Below are 19973 nucleotides of genomic sequence, written 5' to 3'. Positions count from 1 at the left end.
TTTTATGTCACGTATTAATTTTTTAATATGCTGATTTTTTACCCTGACATTAACAAGTAAGAAGTTTCTGTACATGTACCTACCATCTAGTCCTGTTCTATTTGTTTTATTTTAAATAAAGATCCTGTATAAAGCTTTGAATTTTTCTTTAAAGCAAACACATAGGTACTTGTTATCTGCCGGGTATAATGCTGGGTAATTTCTCTTACAATATCACAGTTAAAGTGCTGGTTGTTGCTGCTTCTCTTTCTCAGTAACTATGAATAACCACTATTTTTTGTTGTTGTTGTTACTAGGAATTGAACCCAGGGACACTCTGCCTCTGAGCTACACCTCTATCCCCTGTTTTAAGTTTTGGAACAGCCTACCCTCAAGCCTGTGATTCTCCTTTCTCATCCTCCCAAGTACTGGGATTACAGATGTTCACCTCCATGCCTGGAGAATATCTATTATTTGAGAGGGGAAAATATCCTGTTGCTTAAATTGGACTTTACTTTCGCCATCTTGAATGATTAATCTACAAAGCATAGAAAATCTCTAACCTCATCATTTTATTTCTTTGCAATACAAATCTGCAAGGACCCTAGGACAGCATCAGAGTCTCTGTGTGAAGCCCAGGTTGTTTTCAAACCTTAATTGTCAGGTTTATACTCATAACCAAGGATTTCTCATTTATCTGCACGTCTATCAGGTTGTGAAGCTGCTTTGCTTCCCTGCGAAGTTGGTTTTCTCCTGACAACCAATTCTTAAGTAAACATCATAAGAAGACTTTACCTACTAAACATTAGTCTAAATTATACCTGACCAGATTAGACATTAAGAGTTCATTTGAAGTAGATAAGCCACTATTAAATACAAGTCAGAAAACCCTCTTCAATTTCACTTCATGATTACATAAACCTCCTGTGGACTGTGGTTAAACAAAGACATCACACTATACATGGCAGATGAGTCCCCATAGTTTCAGCGTATAAGCCTCTTTTGGACAGATCACCGATCCCAATGTGTTCTTTACTGACTCAATTGTCTGTGATTGTTGAAGCTCTTAAAAACTGGCCTGGAGCTAAGTTCTTGACTACAAAACTGTTAACTACATTTAGACATTTAGGCAGAGACAATGCTTTAAATTTGGGGTAATCCAAAAGTCAGTACAGAGAAACAAAAAGAAGGCTAGCCAGAGATAAGAGGTTTTCCCAGATGAATATAAGTTGATTTTTTTTGCAGTATTATATATTGGACCTAGAGGCATTCAACCTCTGAGCTACACCCCAGACCTTTTGATTTTTCATTTTGAAACAAGGTCTTGTTAAGCTTCTTAGAGTATCATACATGGCCAAGGTTGTCCTTGAAACTCAAATGCCCCAGTCTCAGCCTCCCACATACTGGGATTAGAGAAGTGGACTGCCTTGCCCAGATATATCTATGTAAATAAAGAGAGAACAAATACCCAAGTGCCCTGCATGTTATATTCTGTATCATATACTGGAAAAGCAATGGGTGACAATTATTTAGAAACCATGGGTTTCAGACTCAGTTTCAGTTCTTCTGTCCACAAGCTATTGGGCCATGGATACCCAAACTCTCGGGGCTTTTTTCTCCATATCTACAAAATGGGTTAAAAGAATTTCTGACTTACCCAGTTCAAGGAATTGTTTTAAAAATCAACTAGAGTTTTACACACACACACACACACACACACACACACACACACACTCATACATACTTTACAAAACTGAAAAGTCTAATAATATTTGAATGTGTCATTGCAAGTTTGATGTGTAAGAAAAATACAAGTGAGATTTAGAATAAGAACAAAAATTCCACCAGGAGCAAGACCAGGCTTCAACTGCAGAACTCCCCAGAGAAGTGGTGTGACTTTTTGATAAAGCAGGCACTCTGCCTATATTTTAGATATAAATGAAATATTCAAAATCACATGTTTCTAAGTGTGTGCTTTTTGTAGAATCTTACAGATTGGACTGGATTCTTTTCTGTCATTTCAGTAGAATAAACACCTAAAATTGGAGGGACCTGTAATGATTTCTGAGCCATGAGTTTCTCCTTAGAAATTCTACCCCCACATAATTTTGGGTAGTAGCTGAAGAGTGGGGTAACCATAAGAGCATGGAGCATCCTTAGTTAAATGACGGTGTGTCAAAGTAATGTTTGAATGCCACTAGCTTTTACTTGAAGAATCTAGTGATCAGCCAGGTGTGGTGGAGCATGCTTGTAACTCCAATATTTGGGAGGCTGAGAGAGGAGGGTCACAGGTTCACAGCCAGCCTCAGCAACTTAGCAAGAACCTCAGAAACTTAGTGAGACCCTGTTTCATAATTTAAAAAAGTAAAATAGGGCTGGGGGTACTGAATGACCCTGGGTTCAGTTCCCTAGTACCTTTCCCTACCCCCCAAAATGACCTAGAGGTTTTGTACAATGCTTAGACATTCTGGAGCATTCAAATATATGTTATGAGACCTATTATTTGTACCTGGAAAGGCTGCCTGCTGGAGATGTTGAGGTGCTTTCTTATCCATCTGTTGCCCTGATCCTCAAAGATCTGCCACAGCAGCTGTCCCCGCGAGTTACTCCAGATCCGCTGGTAGATGGCAAGCCTGTAGATGTGCTTTCCGAACATGTGGTAATACCAGCGGAAAGTACAGTCCTTTGCGTCCGTGGCATTGAGGATGGGGCTGAGCAAGGTAGCCTTGCTTTGGAAGACTTGAGGCTCCGAGGCTTCTATGTAGAGATAGTGCCCTTTGACTGTGCCCAAAGTATGATCCTTCATCGGTCCTGTGTTCATTGTGGAAGTTGGACCCTGATTCCTGGTCCAGTCGAAATCATCCTCTGTATCTTGTTGCCAGTTACAGATGCCATGCTCAAAGCTACACTGCAGTTCAGGTGCTGAAATTGGCATTAAAAAAAGCAAAATGTAACTAAGGACAGAAGTATTATTAAGAGTGCTAGCTTATGCTTGTCTCATGCAAAGGTAAGCTCCTTTCATTTAAAATGCAACCTTAGCTTTAAAAAGAGTGAACAAATGCTAAATAATAAGCACACAATATTCCTCTGACTGAAGACAGAAGTACTTTATCATTAGCTATTATTTTATTTTCTTCTTTTTTTTATTATGATACTAGGAATTGAACCCACAGGCATTCTACCTCTGAGCTACACCCCTAACCCTCTTTTACTTTTTATTTTAAAGCAAGGTTTCACTGAGTTGCTGAAGGTCTTCTTAAGTTTCTGAAGCTGGCCTTTAAATGCAATCTTCCGCCAGGCGTGGTGGCGCACGCTTGTCATCCCCGCGCTTGGGAGGCGGAGACAGGAGGATCGCGCAGGTTCGAAGCCAGCTGCGCTGGCTTAAGAGACCCTGTTTCCAAATAAAAATATAAAAAATAGGTCTGGGAGTGTAACCCAAAGATAGAAGAGCTTCCAGGAACCCCAGTACCACAAAAAATTAAAAAATAAAATAAAAAAATATAAATGCAATCTTCCTGTCTCAGTCTCTCAAATAATGGGATTTTAGGCTTAACTTACCCATTATTTTCCAATTTTTTAAAAAAATTGTCCTCCCTTCCCCATTTCTGCTACAACTCTAGACAACTGATCATGACTTCATGGCTGGTTCACTGTGACAAATTTCTGCCTTAGTGCATTTCAAACCCAAATGAGTGTTCCAATCGACAGGGGATAGTAAAACAAACAAACAAACAGCAAAGCCACAATTTCACTTCCAGTGATGTTAACTTAATCGATCCAAGTAAAAAGCCACACATCTAGATTCTTTTTTAAGCTCCCATAGTGATTCTAATAAAGCAGAAAACAATCATCCTTTGATGGGTCTCAATATTTAAGATCTCCCCAGACAGCGGCTCATGGTAAAATTGCTTACTCCATGGCTAAATCTCAAAACACATACTATTTTATTAGATATAAAATGAAATTCAGAAATCTAAGTCTTTAAACATTCAAGCTGAGTCTTAGGTAAGTATTTTCCAAACCTCACTCTAAAAGACTTGCCTCTTAGGCCCACCCCCTAAGTCCAAGTGCCCTCTATACAGTGCCAGAATAAGAACCTTTCGAAGGCAGCATTACATTTTTTCTCTATTCAAAACCCATGAATACAACTTTATTTAATCTAAACTTAAGATAATCTCTTCCCCAAATTAAAGTGACACCCTCCTCTCAGCACGCACTCTCTTCCCCAAGTATCCTAAACATGCACCCCTTCCTCAGTCCCTATCACGCCTAAGGTGCAACATGACTGTTGCTGTCTCTGCTGTGTCTCCTGGCACACCGTTTCCTCTCTCTGGATATGGATGTTTTGAGCTGGGGCTTTTAGACATTTAACTCTCATCACTAAAATATTTAACACTTAAAAGTAATTGTCTAGCCCTTTGCCAATTAAATACTCTTAGTTTCCAGAGTAATGAAGGACCATGTTTTTTTTTTTTTTAAGACATGAGGATTTTGTTGATGCCAAGTATTTTTTTTTTTTTGGCATAAAGGGGATAAAAACATACATTTGACAATATCTAGGTGGAGGGGATAGAATTTAGAATCTAGGGGAAGTTCCACATTTTAGCTTCATTTACATACGTTGATATTTTTTAAAACAGTCAGCTCTCTTTGAACTATTTATCTTAGTGACGTTATTTGGTACCAAAGGTGAACAAACAGCTTGAGACAATAAATAAGTCATATGTGAATAAAAGCAGCCAGGAGAGAACAAATCCTTTTTCTCCCCAAAGCAAAGAACAGGAATTCAGACATGACCAAGGGCCCAGTGAGTGTGTCGGATGGAGACCGGCTTTGATTTGCTATTTCCTCATGTGTGACTACTCAAGCCCAGTGTGATGTGAACTGGGGACACACATCACGGGCTCCAGGTGTCCATCTTTGGCTGTGGAGCAGAAGGAGAATGTCAGATTTTTTTATATAAAACTGGCGTTAAAGTCAACAGATTTCTACATTGCCTGCCTTCATATTGACTATACACTTAATCATCTTTTCAAAAGGGGATGTATGTACCTCCACCTTTAATAAAAGACATATCATTTCAGAGAGTGCAATATAGATATCTGGATGCCTTAGGTATACAAACTGTGTGTGTGTGTGTGTGTGTGTGTGTGTGTGTGTGTGTGTGTATGTGTGTATAGCACTGGGGATTGAACCCGGGGTGTTCTAACTCTGAGATACATACCTAGCTCTATTTTATTTTTTATTTTGACACCGGGACTTGCTAGTTTTCTGAGAGTCTCCCCAAATGTACTGAGGCTGGTCTATAATACTCCTGTCTCAGCCTCCCAAGCACTGGAGTTACAAATGTGCACCTGCTTTATTATTTTTTAATAAGTAGGATTTAGAGAATTTATTTTTTTGGTGGTACTGGGGTTCCTGGAAACCCTTTTACCTCCGGGCTACACTCCCAGACCTATTTTTATACTTTTTTTTTTTGAAACAGGGTCTTTTTTTGTGTGTGTGGTACTGGGGTTCCTGGAAGCCCTTCTATCTCTGGGCTACACTCCCAGACCTATTTTTACATTTTTATTTGGAAACAGGGTCTCCTAAGCCAACGTGCGCGGCTGGCTTCGAACCTGCGCGATCCTCCTGTCTCTGCCTCCCAAGCGCGGGGATTACAAGCGTGCGCCACCACGCCTGGCTAAGAGAGAATTTGAAAAAGATAAAAAGGCTTTCCAAATTCACACACAAAAATAAATGATCTATCAGATAAGTGCTTGAAAAAAAGCCAGATTTTTCCCCAAGAATAAAAGAGACAATCCCAACCTTAATATTCCTATCCATTAATATTAATCCTCCTGAAAAAGAATGTTTCTATGAAAAAAATTGAAATTTTAATATTTTAATGCTATTTATTCTAGTTTTATCACTTTCACAACTGTCTTTAACCCAGTTTGACTTTTTTATTTTAGATGCATCTGATTGCGGCCTATCTAAAAAGAATTTTTAAACTTACTAAAAATTCAGGTTTTTAGGGGTCTGGCAGAGGGTAGCGTGGGGAGGGAGAACATGAATGAAGGTAACATTTCCTTGATGTTATGTACGTATGTGAAATTACCAGTGGCAAACTCAGTATCATGCGTGGGGCAGGGTAGGGAGAGGGAGGCGTCTGGTGAAGCCCACCAAGTACTGTGTACATGTGTGTCCCTATCACCCTGAACCATCTTATGATGTGATACTACAAAGAACCAGGCAGAATACATACATAAAATGCGGAAAAAAAAACATTCAAATAAAAAAGCTCCTCTGGTGTAAACTACAGAGACCTGCACATCTCACCTCCCCACATCTCTACCTTTGTGTCGTTTCTCTTCCAGCTTCACTGCCTCCGTGCAGCAGCACCAGGTATCTTTCGTCTGCCTCTTGGTCAGTGTCAGGGCTCTTGGACATATGCTCACATTTACTTTTTTCCGATCTCAGCTTTATCATCCTCTTTGGGAACCCAGTGTCATTTTTGCATAGAGTCATAGCGCTCCTATTCATAGCTCCTGCCCAAACTGCCATTTGATATTTGTTTATTAAATATATGAATATCTGTTGGGCATGAAAGCACATACCTGAAATCTCAGTATTTGGGTGGCTGAGACAAGTGGATTGCAGGTTTGAGGCCAGCTATACTCAGCAACCTAGCAAGACCCTGTTTCAAAACAAAAAATAAAAATGGCTGGTGGTGTAGCTCGGAGTTAAAATGCAACTAGATTCAATCTCCAATGCCAAAATACACACAGACACACACATACACACACACACACACACACACACACACACACACACACATACAGTATCCATTTCTTCAATTAGACTGTGGACTCCATGAAGACAGAAACTCTGTGCCATAATGGGCACCACTTATCCCTAGGCTCCAGTTACTAAATCCACTTAATAATACTGAGGTCCCTGATGAATTATTTAGCCACAGCTAATATTCCTCAACTTAGGAACAATTCTTGGCATCACTGGGTTGACTGGCTAAAAATGCAGTGAACTAATCAAGACCACAACTCTCGAAATAAGTAAGAGCGGTCAAAACAGCAGCAACAACACTCCTACTAAGAGCCAACGACGTACCACAGTCAGCCTCATCAGTACCGTCACCACAGTCGTCCACCAGGTCACATATCTGCAGCTTTTCCACACAGGCCTTGGTGTGCCGGCACCAGAAGTGATCTGGCTCTTCACAGCTCTCAGCAGGAAGAGGGAGAGTACAGTTTTCAAATGTGATGTCATCGATGGCCGAGACGCCATCGTAAACGCCAAGACTGACTTTGTCAAGGGACAGGTGGAAGGGCTGGGACAGGCGCCCCAGCTGAATGGTTTCCTCCGACCACTGGTCGCCCTGGTTGTACAAAACCCTCCAGAGCACCGTGGAGTCATTGGAGTCTTCCATATGCAGCTGCAGCTCGGCTGCTCCCACCGACAAGCCGTAGTTATAAAACCTGAAAGAGATCAGATGCGAAAACCAGATGCCACTGATGGCACAGCCTAAATATTTAACCTTCAGCCCCCTCCTCCCCATTGGCCAAGAATTGGTTACTAGGAGCCGTCATCAGCGGCACCTTTCTTTGCTGCAGTAACTGTGGCTGCCCATTTACCAGAGCTGTTGGCTGAGGCGCTGAGATTTCACTCTGTGGCTCTCCTAACCCTAAGAGCCTTTTTCAAGGGGCTTGCACAGAAGGGTCTTGACTAAATTATAGTTCACTGGTGGAGGGGACGATCCCTTTCATCTTAAGAAGTTATATTATTTACAGGAAATGAAGAAATTACTTTATTCACAGGAAAGTGGGTGGAATTAGAGAATATTAGTCTAAGTGAGATGAGCCGGTCTCAGAAAATCATCTCTCCTATATGGAAGCAAGGAGAGAAAAATAGGAAACAGAAGGGACTTCAGATATTTGAGGAGAAAGACCAGCAAAGAGTGGAAGGGGATGGGAAAGGAATGTAGGAAGAAGGGAAAAGAATAAGCAAAGAAACAATTCAAATATGTTATGGCCACCTATGAAGGTCCTACTGCCAACCTCACTGCTATTTACATATGAGGAGAGGTAGGAGTGAGGCGGAAGCTGAAGGGAAACACCAGGACCTGTGTGCGTGTCTGTTTGCATGACTTTGAAGCTCACCATGTGTAGTTACAATGCATCAATAAAAAGTCCATATAATCATATATATGTATACATACATATATATGAAAGCAACCAGGCATGGTGACGTACACCTGTAATCCTAGCACTCGAGAAACTGAAAACAGAGGATGATGGGTTTGAGGACAGCCTCAGCAACTTAGTGAGCAAGGCCCTTGGCAACTTAGTGAGACCCCATTTCAAAATTAAAATTAAATAGAGTTGAGGGTATAGCTCAGAGGTAGAATGCCCCTGGGTTCAATTCCAGTACCTCCTCCAAAAAATAAAGAAGGAAGGAAAGCTAAAAAGTGAGCAGATATTTATGGCTTGCTCCTAAGTTGTGTGAATTTAATGCCATAACTGTTTGTAAAGTGAACTCGGGGGCAAGAGCTGGAAAGCTATTGGATCCGGATGTCTGCCCGTCTCCTTTGGGCCACGAGGGTAACTGGCCATCGGTTTTTATCATTACCAGAAAGAAAGCGTGCATCCGGGCCCCGTCTGGCTGAAAGTTGGGCTCTGGAGTTTGGCAACTTGGGACAAGCTGCTGCTGTTCTTCAGAATGAACATAAAATGTCCTATAGAGATACAAAAGCAAGACATTAGTGAGTCCTTCGCATTCCACCATGAGACACGCATCGTGTGTGCTGCACAGCTTCACGTCCAACTGAGGCCAGAACTGTGCAGTAATTTAAAAAGTAAGTCAGTAAGCAGTGAGTGTTAGCCAAGTTTGCCTTACAAAATATTACACTAATATATCCATCAAGCTCCAAATGATGCCAAAAGCAATTGATAATTTCAATTAATCCAGCCAAAAATATGTCTACATCCATCTGGACCCCTTATTATGGAATCATTTCTTGCAGACAGTCTAAGATTCACAATCCTTAACTGTATTCCTACTTGTTGTGATAGCACAGAACACATCTGTTCCACTTTTCTGGCGCATTCGATTGGTAAACAGAAGCAGGTAGAGAGAGCCTCACCTTGAGCTGTGTTGACAGTATGATCCTGAGGCGGGGCCTGTTGCTTGAAATCAGCAGGAAGATTACTTTGGTGGTCCCAGATCCAGTCAAAATGGTCACCAGCAACTGCCTCAAACCAACCACAGTTGTTTGTTTCAAAATCGCAACTGGAAACTAAAGAACAAAAGCATAGATGGATTTGAATAAAATTATTCTAAATGAGGTGGGTCAGTCTCAGAAAGTGAATAACTATGTGTTTTCTCTCCTTTGTGGACTCTAAAGAGAAAAGGGGAGACAGAAGAGACCTCAGATGAAAGAACAGAGACTCCCGTGGAGCAATGAAGGGGGTTTAGGGGAGACGGGGTAGAGGTGTAATGAAGGGAATAGTTTAAATGAAGCTATGTATATATACAAAACTATCAATACCAACCTCAGTGTCATGTATGGGGAAGGGGTGGATCAGGAGGGATGCTCACCAGGTGCTATGCGTCGGGCATAGGAATGTTCCTATCACTCTACGCCTCAGCAAGGTGTATGGTTACAATGCACCAATAAAAATACATAAAAGACCAATAAATCGAGAAACAAAACAACCAACAAAAAATGTGAACCTCAGTTTGCAAAGTTAGATTTCAAATGGAAATGAGCCTACGATGGTTTTCTCAGTACATTAAAAGGATGTGTTTGAGGAAAGAAAGGAAAAATATTCTTTCTAATCTGAAAAACAGATTTGTGATTTTCATACTGGAGATTGAAATGGCAGAACTCTACATTTACGAAATTCAGTTTTTAAAAAATATCCTAAGAAACGGCATCATCTAGCCATATCATTTGTAGAACACCAGACTTAATTGTTCTGCTAGCCATGTTAGCCTCCTTTCTCCTATTGAAGCTAGTTTTCTTATTGCTATAGGGTGTTTTATACTAACTCATGAAAAACAGGCTCTTGTAAAAATATTTAATACTTGAAAATCCCCAAACTCATTATATTTAATAAAATGCATACTGCTGATTTTTTTAGAGTTTGACATTTAATAAATCATTGCATCACCTAATTTGTGCAGGGAATAAGAATTTGACCCATTTTTTTTTCAGGTAAATAATGCAGAAAAAGTCAGCTAACTTTCATAAACACAGTCTAGAAAGGGGGACAAGATGAAGGGAAGTTATAAATGTTAGTGTTGAATTATAGCTAATAGTTATCACATACCTCATCTGATAGTCTCTGTGCTGACTGTCTCATATAGATCTAGCTTGTGTAATTCTACCGATAGGTATCATTATTGTTATTGCTGTTAATAATTTATAAAGGAAGTTAGGTTAAGTCATTAATCTATCCCAGGTCATACAATGAGGAATCTGCAGAGTAATATCAGAATTCAAAGATTATGATTTTTAGTTTAATATTCCTTCTGCAACTGTTGACAATAATTATAGGTGTCTATCAGACTGTAAAAAGGATAAGCCAAAAATCCGATCTGAACTCACTAAGTTCATATGTTCAGCTCTTACTGCACACACAAACACACATCAGCACTAATGTTCATGGACACTTTTGCAGCTACTGGCTGCTTTACCAAGGATACAGTAACACATTACATAGACATTATAGATATTATTGCATAAAGGAATCTAGAAAGGAAGCAATAAGTTTCAGGGATGAAAATATAAAATAAATCACCAAATGAGATTACAAAATTTAGTAAGGAAATTTTAACCTAATGATAAGTCATTTTCAATTTCAAAAATTCTACTCTTCACAGAGAAAAGAGAGAGGTAATCATATTACAAACATCTAATTTTTTATGGTTTCTATAAATATCTGATTTCAAAAATATCTTTGCTTACTATTGAATTTCCAGCCTCCAAATTTGACCAGACTGATACTTCTAAATCTTATCAAAAGTCAGTGAAAAAGATGGGCGTGATGGCGCACACTAGTAATCCCAGCATTCAGGAGGCTGAGACCAGAGGATTGAGGTTTGCAGACAGCCTCAGCTACTCAGTGAGGCCCTCCACAACTTAGTGAGACCCTGACTCAAAATAATAAGAAATAGGGCAGGGGTGTAGCTCAAAGGTCAAATGCCCCAGGGTTCCATTCTCAGTACCATAAGAAAAGTAAATACCTTAAAAATGTTTACTTTAATAAGAGGTAACCACATTTCAATATATAAACACAATTCAAAGTAAATGAAATAAAGAATGCTTTTCTGTATTTATTTATTTATTTATTTATTTATTTTGGTGATACTAGGGATGGGACCCTTCTATCTCCAGGCTATACTCCCAGACTTATTTTATATTTTATTTGGAAACAGGATCTCTTAAGCCAGTGCAGCTGGCTTCGAACCTGCGTGATCCTCCTGTCTCCGCCTCCCAAGCACAGAGATTACAAGTGTGCACCACCATGCCCGGCTGTTTTTCTGTATTTAGAATAAAGATTTTCCAAGTATAGTTTAGAAATATGTAGTGTGAGGCAAAATTAAATTCTAAATAGTAAAAAATAATAATGATAAATATGACAAGATAGGGATAAAATAGAAATTTTAAAGCTAATCTTACTTTTACAGCTTATCTCTATTCAGAGTATAAAATATAGGATAGCACATAAATATACATGAATTACATTGGTTTCAAAGTATGCAGATATCATTTCTATCTCTCGGAAGCAAGTGTTTGATTCCTATTTCAGACAACGTGCAGAACACAGTCTAGAAGTTTCTGTTGCACAAAGACAGAAATGAGTTGTTTCTAGGAAGGCTGGCTATAGATATAATTGGCCATGTATTTCTACAGAAGAGTCTTAATGTTTGTACCACAAATACGATAAATGTTTGAGACAATCAATGCTAACGTTGATTTGAACATCACACACCCCACCTAGCTACCGAAAAGGAAACCTGATCATCTGCTACCCAGAGAGACGCTGCTGTAGATACGAAGGCTATTCAAATGGTAGTGAGACCTTTTGAAAAGCACTGCGACAACTTTGTAGTTCTCTTAGATAGAGCCCTTAAAGACAGTGACAGCCGGGCATGGTGGCGCACGCTTGTAATCCCTGTGCTTGGGAGGCGGAGACAGGAGGATCGCGCTGGTTCAGAGCCAGCCTCGCTGACTTAAAAGACCCTGTTTCCAAGTAAAAATATAAAATAGGTCTGAGAGTGTAGCCCAGAGGTAGAAGGGCTCCCAGGAACCCCAGTACCACCAATAATAATAATAATTAATAATAATAATAATAATAATAATAATAATAAACAATAATAATAAATAAAGAGAGTGTCTTATTTTTTATGATGTCAAAGAAGCATCCCCATCCCCATGTGGACTGCAGCACTGTTCACAATAGTCAAGAAATGACAGCCAGGCACAGAGAAACAAATACTGCACGAGTTCCTCTTCCTTGTGTGGAATGTCAGAAGCCAAACTCGTAAGAGCTGAGCATGTAAGGGTGGTTACTGGAGGCTGGAGAAAGCTTTTGCAGTGAGTAGTATGTTTTATTTAGATAGCAGTAAAAATCTGTGGTGTGCTATTGCACCCCAGGAGGGTGGCTACAGGTAAATATAATTCACCATGTGCATGTATGTCCCTGTCACTCTGAACTACATAATGATGTAAGGCTATATTGTACCAATGAAAGTATATTTAAATATATAATTTGCTGTATATTTCAATAGGAAGAGGGTTTTAATGTTTCTACCACAAGTATAATAATTGTTTAAGAAAACAGAGCTGCTTGCCTTGATTTGAATGTCACACACTGTATGCAGGTATTGAAATACTGCATGGTAACCCACAAATACATACAATTTATGGGTTGATTAAAAATATTTTTTCAAGCCGGGCATGGTGGCGCAGGCTTGTAATCCCTGCGCTTGGGAGGCGGAGACAGGAGGATTGCGCAGGTTCGAAGCATGCTGCACTGGTTTAAGGACCCTGTTTTCAAATAAAAATATAAAAAATAGGTCTGGGAGTATAGCCCAGAGGTAGAAGGGCTTCCAGGAACCCCAGTACCACCAAATAAATAAATAAATAAATAAATAAATAAATAAATAAATAATATATATTTGAATATATATATTCAAATGATAGTGATTTTTAACAGAAAATGCTGTTAAAAATCAAATATTCTTTTTAAATATACTATTCCTCTATAAACTTCTATACACATTTTAAAAACCTCAATTAATCATAACTATAATAAACAATGAAATTAACCGCTGAGCTGGCCATAAGTGAATACATTCCTCACTAGAAAAGCCATGGGAAACCGTGCACCATCATCCATTTGTGACTGAGAAATGCAGCGCCCTGGATGTGCTTTCATTGTTGAGGTTGAAGGATTTTTTCACTGTTTCTGAAACATTTCTGACTTCCTCAGTTACCATCACCAGAAGCATCAGCATTTGAAATAACGACTGGGGTCAGCACTTAGACGGAGGTCAGTGTGTAGGAAGCTTTATGCTCAGAGCTGTTATAATCATAATTGAATGCCTGTTGACAGAATTTCAGAAAGTTTCTCTAGACTATTGCTACAAATAGAAAGCTAATGATTCTAGAGTGACTTTTAATTATTGCGAGACTAATAACCTGAGTGGCCAATATTAGATAGAATGGCATTAGTTGCCCCTGAGGAAAGGCAGTAGGAGGTATGGGTGGACTGACAGGTCTACCCCTGCCTTATTGAAACGGTGAATGTGGACAGACCAGCCTTTCACTGGGGTGAAAGAAGGAGAAAGAAATTAGAAGCTGATAAAAGAAAGAGCCCAGAACCGGCTCTTGTTTCCTCTCAAAGTCACCCTCTCAAAACTTCTCTGAAGACATGGATGGTCCTATGGTCCTATTGAGGTTTATTTTTAAGGAACAAACACAGAAATGTACAGAAGGGAGAGCAGGCGATGTGGGCCTCACAAAAGACTTAGCATTTCATAAGAGGAAATGTTTCTTATACACATCGTATGGTTGAATGCCAAGTTCTCTTGTTTCTTTAAGATGCCTGCGTTGAGCTAAAGGTGCTGAAGACAACAGTATTTAGGTTTTTTTGGTTTTGTTTTTGTTATTGTTATTGTTTGTTTGTTTTTTTTTTCAGTACTGGGGATGGAACCCAGGGGTATTCTACCTCCTAGCTACAGCCCAGCCCTATTTTTTTATTCTCTATTTTGAAACAGGGTCTCACTGAGTTGCAAAGGGCCTCATTAATTAGCTGAGGTTATCCACAAACTGCGATCCTCCTATCTCAGCCTCCCAAATGCTGGGATTACAAGCGTGTGCCACCACACCTGGCTAAGAGTGCTAATTTTAAAAACTTAGAACCTAGAGCACAGACAAGGGCTGCTATTTGGCTTACAGAGAGATAAAGACCAGAGAAGATATCAGTGCAGTGCGGGGAACATTAAAACATCATCGTAGAAGAATGATACAATGACTGCTGTATGCTAGCTTATTAATCCTCAGGAAATACCTAGGAAAACACGACTGCCCCCATTTTAGGTATGAGAGATGGAAGGGTGGAAGTGGAATGATAAAATTTTTCAGTGCTCCTTTCAACCTCAACCTGATGTCGAAGCCTCTGCTCTTATAAGTATAAGGTTCCTACTAGCTAAATAAGTAATAAGAACCATTTTCAACAACTATTAATGCTGGGAACTGAGCTATGTATATTTAATGGAAAATTAAAAAATCTAAACATGTGTATCAAGAGACACACTCTAGAAGATTTTGAGCTATATACAATATGTTTTCTTCCTTTTGGAATGGAATCTAGGGTTGGTCTACCTGTGAGTTACACTCCCACCTCAAGTTTATTTTTTATTTTGAAACAAAAATCCCACTAAATTGCTGAAGTCCTCGTTGAGTTGCTGAGGCTGGCATCAAACCTGTGATTCTCCTGTCTCATCCTCCCAAGAAGTGGGATTGATGGGCATGGACCACCACCTTTGGCTCCCTTGCTCATTTTAACAGTTTCCCTTTACAGTCTATGATCCTCCTAAAAAGTGCATGAAGGACAGAAGATAATTGAATGTTCCACTGTGTTGGCTTAAGTTCATTGAGGTTGTGCTTTGATTAGGCAATTGTTATAAATTTCAAATGCATTAATACTATAGTTCCTATTTTAGGGCGTGTTCTCTACTATGTAATTCTTTTTATGCCTTTAAATTGCTGTATGTTTGGAGTTATGATAAGGTTGGAGAAACTGAACTCTGCACTTCATCAATAGTTAATATTCATTGTTTAAAACAATAAATAATAGTAAGGGAGTATTTGAAAAGGTACCACGGAATGAAAAATATGTACATATAAATGCATAAAAATCATTAAATATGTTAAAGGATACCAACGCATAAACAACAAAATAACACTTGATATTTAAGATTTTTGCATTGTAAATAATAATAATTCATTGTGCTATTCTACATATGGTTTAAAAGATCTCCTACTATCTAGATCAGTGCAAGCACTATTGGGAAATTTCTTCATGTGTCTCTCATCTTTCTGCACGTCATGTATAAGTATAGCCATTAACTTCCTCTTTGCCCTAGACTGTCCTTTCCAGGATAAAGAGCTAACAGACAGGAAAAAGATATAGTGACTGTCTCTACGAGAGGGGGCAAGCTATTATCCTGTACAGTAAAGATGATGCCTCCCTCCAAAGCAACGCTCAAACAAGTCTGTTTGCAACCCAGTGTAAAAGATTTGGGTTTCATAAACTCAGCCTTCCTTCGCTGCGATCAAACCGCTTCATCCATACACACACACGGCCATCTCTGTATTGTCCTATTCATGGAAAACTCAGGTGAGGCGAGTACCAGTCAACAAACATCATCCCCACGCTGTTTGCTCTGTCATTAACAATCAAGCCTTTTCTTTGTGACCCGAGAGTCTGCCTCTTCGCCCTGGAGCTATGGAACTCTAGCAGACTCACTTATTAACCAAGTGTAAGCTAAAACGTTAGGCCCTTCACTACACTTGACAGATGCTGCATTAAATACTATATGTGGACCACCATGAAGGAACTTAAAATTGAGTATGGGAAGCTTATGAGCAAATAGGCAATTATAATCATTTAACTATCTCATGCTCATTCAGTCATTCGTTCATTCAATATTCACTTGCCAAAAGTGTATTGAGTACATGTTACCTGTCTATACAGGCATAGGGTCCAAGAATATAGAAATGGGGGGAAAACAGGAAAAAATCTGTCCTTATATGTTTTACATATGGGAGTTGGGTGATATTAGGGGAGATAGTAAAAATAAAAACAACAAACAAGATAAATAAGCTGTGTTACCCTCTTAACCATAATACTGCTAGGAAGAATAAATTAAGGTAGGAAAGTATGTTATTTAGAAGTATTTTGATTTTATAGAACAGAATCAAGAAAAAAATTTAGAAAAAAAATAGGTAAATAGGGCAATCCGTCAAACACCTGAAGGAGGTAGACAAGAGCAAAAGCTAGCTGCTGTGTGCCATGAATTGTACCCACAGGAGAAGGGCCAGCAAGGCCAAGAGCCTGCAGAGCACAACCGCAGCTTGTGTTCCAGAATCATCGAAGCCACGGGGTGTCTTAAGACTGTGGGAGAGAGGACAATGGTAGAAACTCGAATCAGAGGCCACTGAAATGTGTTTGCTTTGACTTTGAATGAGATGAGAAACAACTGGGACGTTTCAAGCAGAAGAATAACAAAATCAGACTTCCCTGAGTCACTGCAGCTGCTCTATTGCAGAAATACCCCAAATGGGATGGGGAACAAAAATGAAAGCAGATGGATACTGCAAAAATCCAGGTAACAAATGATAGCGGACTGGGCCTGGAGGCAGAAATAAAGGTAAAAAGCAACAACTCCGGGCATATTTTGAAATTAGACACGATAGAGCTAATTGATGTAGGATGAGGATAATAAGGGAGGGTGAGTTTGTGTTATTTCTAAGTCTTTGATCGAAGCATTTGAAACAGTGGAAGTATTATTTGTGAAATAGCTAAGACTGGGAAGAAGTGGGTGTTGGGGGCAATTGAGAGAAGAGGGCCTTAATTTTTTATCTTAACTTTAGGTATGCTCTATTTGATATTCATGTTAGGTATTTCAGTAAACATGTCAAGTAAATGCCTAGACACATGAATCCAGAGTTCAGAGGAAAAGTCCCAGCTGAAGTCATACTTGGTATCATAGAAGACAAGTAAGTTCTTTAATAAGAAAGGTGATATCATTTGCATTAAATTCTATTGAAGAGCATTAAGAATGGACGCTGAACCTAAATTGGACACTGGACCTAAATTGTTGGTGACCATGTGAGGTCAGTTTCGGTTGAACTGTGAGAACAGGGGCCTGGCTGCATTGTAGTTAAGAGACTCAGAAGAGAAAGGCGAAAAACACTGAATGCTTCATTACTTCAAGGACCTTTTTTTTTTTTTGGTAGGGTAGGTACAGTTTACTCAAGGTACAAGAGAAAGAATAGAATTTATACGTGGGCAGGAACAGTTTTAAAGCTCATAAAACCCTTTTTCTGGTATCTCTGTTTTCTCAGTGAAACAGGATATCATATCATCTGAGGAGGCTAGCAACAAATAAAATGGATTTTCAATAAAACAGAAAGAAATAGGCTTTATTCATTGAGAAAAGTAGGAGAGAAAATGGATTGGGGAAATAAAATACAATCACTGCTCAGCCTGAGTAGCTACTGTAAGGCAGCGATCACCAATTTAAAGGGAGAACAGGGGATGACTGCTTCTCCAGCACATTCAGCGATGTGATTCTGACTTTGAGTGGCTGTTTATCTACATTTAAATCAGTTGGTAATTTACTGGATATGATACAGAAGAAGATAGCAAGGTGATTGCAGGTCAGTGTAAGGCAGTTGTAAAAATATTAGACCATGAAGTGGGGCATGGTGGTGCACGCTTTAATCCCAGCATTTGGGAGGCTAAGATAGGAGGATCAAGGTTCACTCCAGCCTCAGCTATTTAGTGAGGCCCTCTACAACTTAATGAGACCCTGTTTCAAAATAAAGAATAAAATAGGGCTAGAGGTGTAGCTTGGAGGTAGATGCCCCTGGGTTCCATCCCCAGTACTGCAAACAAACAAAAAATGACCAAAACTTAGGGCTGGGGTTGTAGCTCGGAGGTAGAACGTCCCTGGGTTCCATCTCCAGTACAACACACACAAAACACAGACCATGAAATTCAATCTGCACAAGAAAGGAAGTGAGTTTGTGAAGAGATAAGGGCATTAGACAGTAGAGTGTTGGTATGATCAGTGGGTTGCAGATGTTGGTAATACTGATGTATTGTTGGAATTGTGATAGGAGAGGGAAAATACTAGAAAAATAAGAAGTGATGATTAGCTAATCAGTTGTTTGAATTGAGGGGTTCTAGATCTTGGTAGAAAGCATATGCTGCCATCCATTAGAAAGGAAGAACAATTCAGATGATAAAATCAAGGATTGTGTTTTTAGGATCAAAAGTCAGATGGCAGAGCCCAAAATTCAGGTCTTAGAATTTAATCAGAAAACTGCTACTAGATTTCAAAATTGCTTTCCACCATTGACCTCTGTTTACCTTCCATAGACACCTCTTCCATTTCTAACCAAGGTGTCCATCGGCACCCTTTTCTTGTCCTACTATCGGGTGTTAGACGGAGGCACATAACTTGTCTCCAGTCTCACAATTCAACAAATGAAAGGAATCATACCTTAGAGCTGCACCTAACGCACCACCATCAGAAGCCTCATCCAAACCTAATCAGAACATTAAGATGATGATATTGTACACTGCTTAACTGATGAGAGTTAGCTCAGTAAATCATTTCCTGTGGTTTCAATGGAATGATATCACTGCACACTTGGTAGAGGACAATTAAATTTTTTCCAAAGAAGATAGACAGATGGCCAATATGCACACGGAAAGGTGAACACAGTGAGACTCTGTTTCAAAATAAAGAATAAAAAATAGGGCTGCGGGTGTAACTTTGAGGTAGAATGCCTCTGGGCTCCATCCCCAGTACCACAGAAAAGAAAAATCACTAAGGATTACATAAATTTCTATATCACAATAAAAATATGAGCAAGCATAGATTAGAAATACTTGGCATAACATTGCTGGTTTTTAGATGGAGGGGCCACATGGGAAGGAATATAAGAAGCTTCAGAGAGACGACTTCCCCGAGCAGTCAGCAAGAACTAGAACAAGGACCTGACTCTTGCAGGCACAAAAAGCAGACTGGAAGTAGGTTTTTCTCATTTCCTGCAGAGGAGAGTCATTTAGATGGGCCTCTGGTATACAGCCTTGTGAGAAGCAGCAGAGAACCAAGTCCTGTTATATGCTTCTGACCTAGAGAGCCACCTGTCTCCCACCTTTCCTATTCCCCAAACAGAAATCCTCAAGTGCTCAAATTCCGTATATAAAATCACCTAGCATTGACATATCACTTACACACATCTTCCCACACACTTGGAATCATCTCAGATCATCTATAATACCTGAAGTAAATACTATGTAAATAGCTGTTATATCGTATTGTTTGGGGAATAATGTCAAAGAAAAAAGTCTGTACATGTTCAATATATGCACTGTTTTTATACAGATAGTTTGATCTGCATTTAATTCAATCAACAGATGCAGAACCTGTAGGTACCTACAGGAAGCCAACTGTAATAAACTGGCATTGTTTAAGTTAAGCACTATTTTGTCATTACACTGGCCGTAATTTGTTGTATAGATATAAAATTAATAGAGACTAAGATAAAACAAACACACTGGGTAGCATGTGAAAAGTAATTCACTGGCAAGTATTTTCTTTCAACAATCTGAAGATAGCATTCCATTTTCTTCCCCATGTGACAGGGGAACTGGTTGTGGCAAAAGATAAAAGGAAACGGGGTC

At 39.4% G+C, this 19973-nt stretch overlaps 1 protein-coding gene across 1 annotated transcript in view; it reads right to left on the bottom strand.

The window, feature by feature from the left end:
- The window catches only part of MALRD1 (MAM and LDL receptor class A domain containing 1), a gene marked incomplete at both ends in the record, with an annotated part of 671257 nt that overhangs the window by 511492 nt on the left and 139792 nt on the right, over positions 1 to 19973 (bottom strand). Inside the window, 4 exons of the mRNA XM_080717079.1 lie at positions 2489 to 2901; positions 7090 to 7457; positions 8608 to 8713; positions 9122 to 9274. Coding sequence (XP_080573205.1) covers positions 2489 to 2901; positions 7090 to 7457; positions 8608 to 8713; positions 9122 to 9274 — 1040 coding nt within the window. The remainder of the gene's footprint in view (positions 1 to 2488; positions 2902 to 7089; positions 7458 to 8607; positions 8714 to 9121; positions 9275 to 19973) is intronic.

This window comes from Muscardinus avellanarius (genome assembly GCF_963383645.1).
Source record: "Muscardinus avellanarius genome assembly, chromosome: 20".
In the NCBI taxonomy this organism is placed as follows: domain Eukaryota; kingdom Metazoa; phylum Chordata; class Mammalia; order Rodentia; family Gliridae; genus Muscardinus; species Muscardinus avellanarius.
This window is presented reverse-complemented; position numbering and strand designations above follow the sequence as displayed.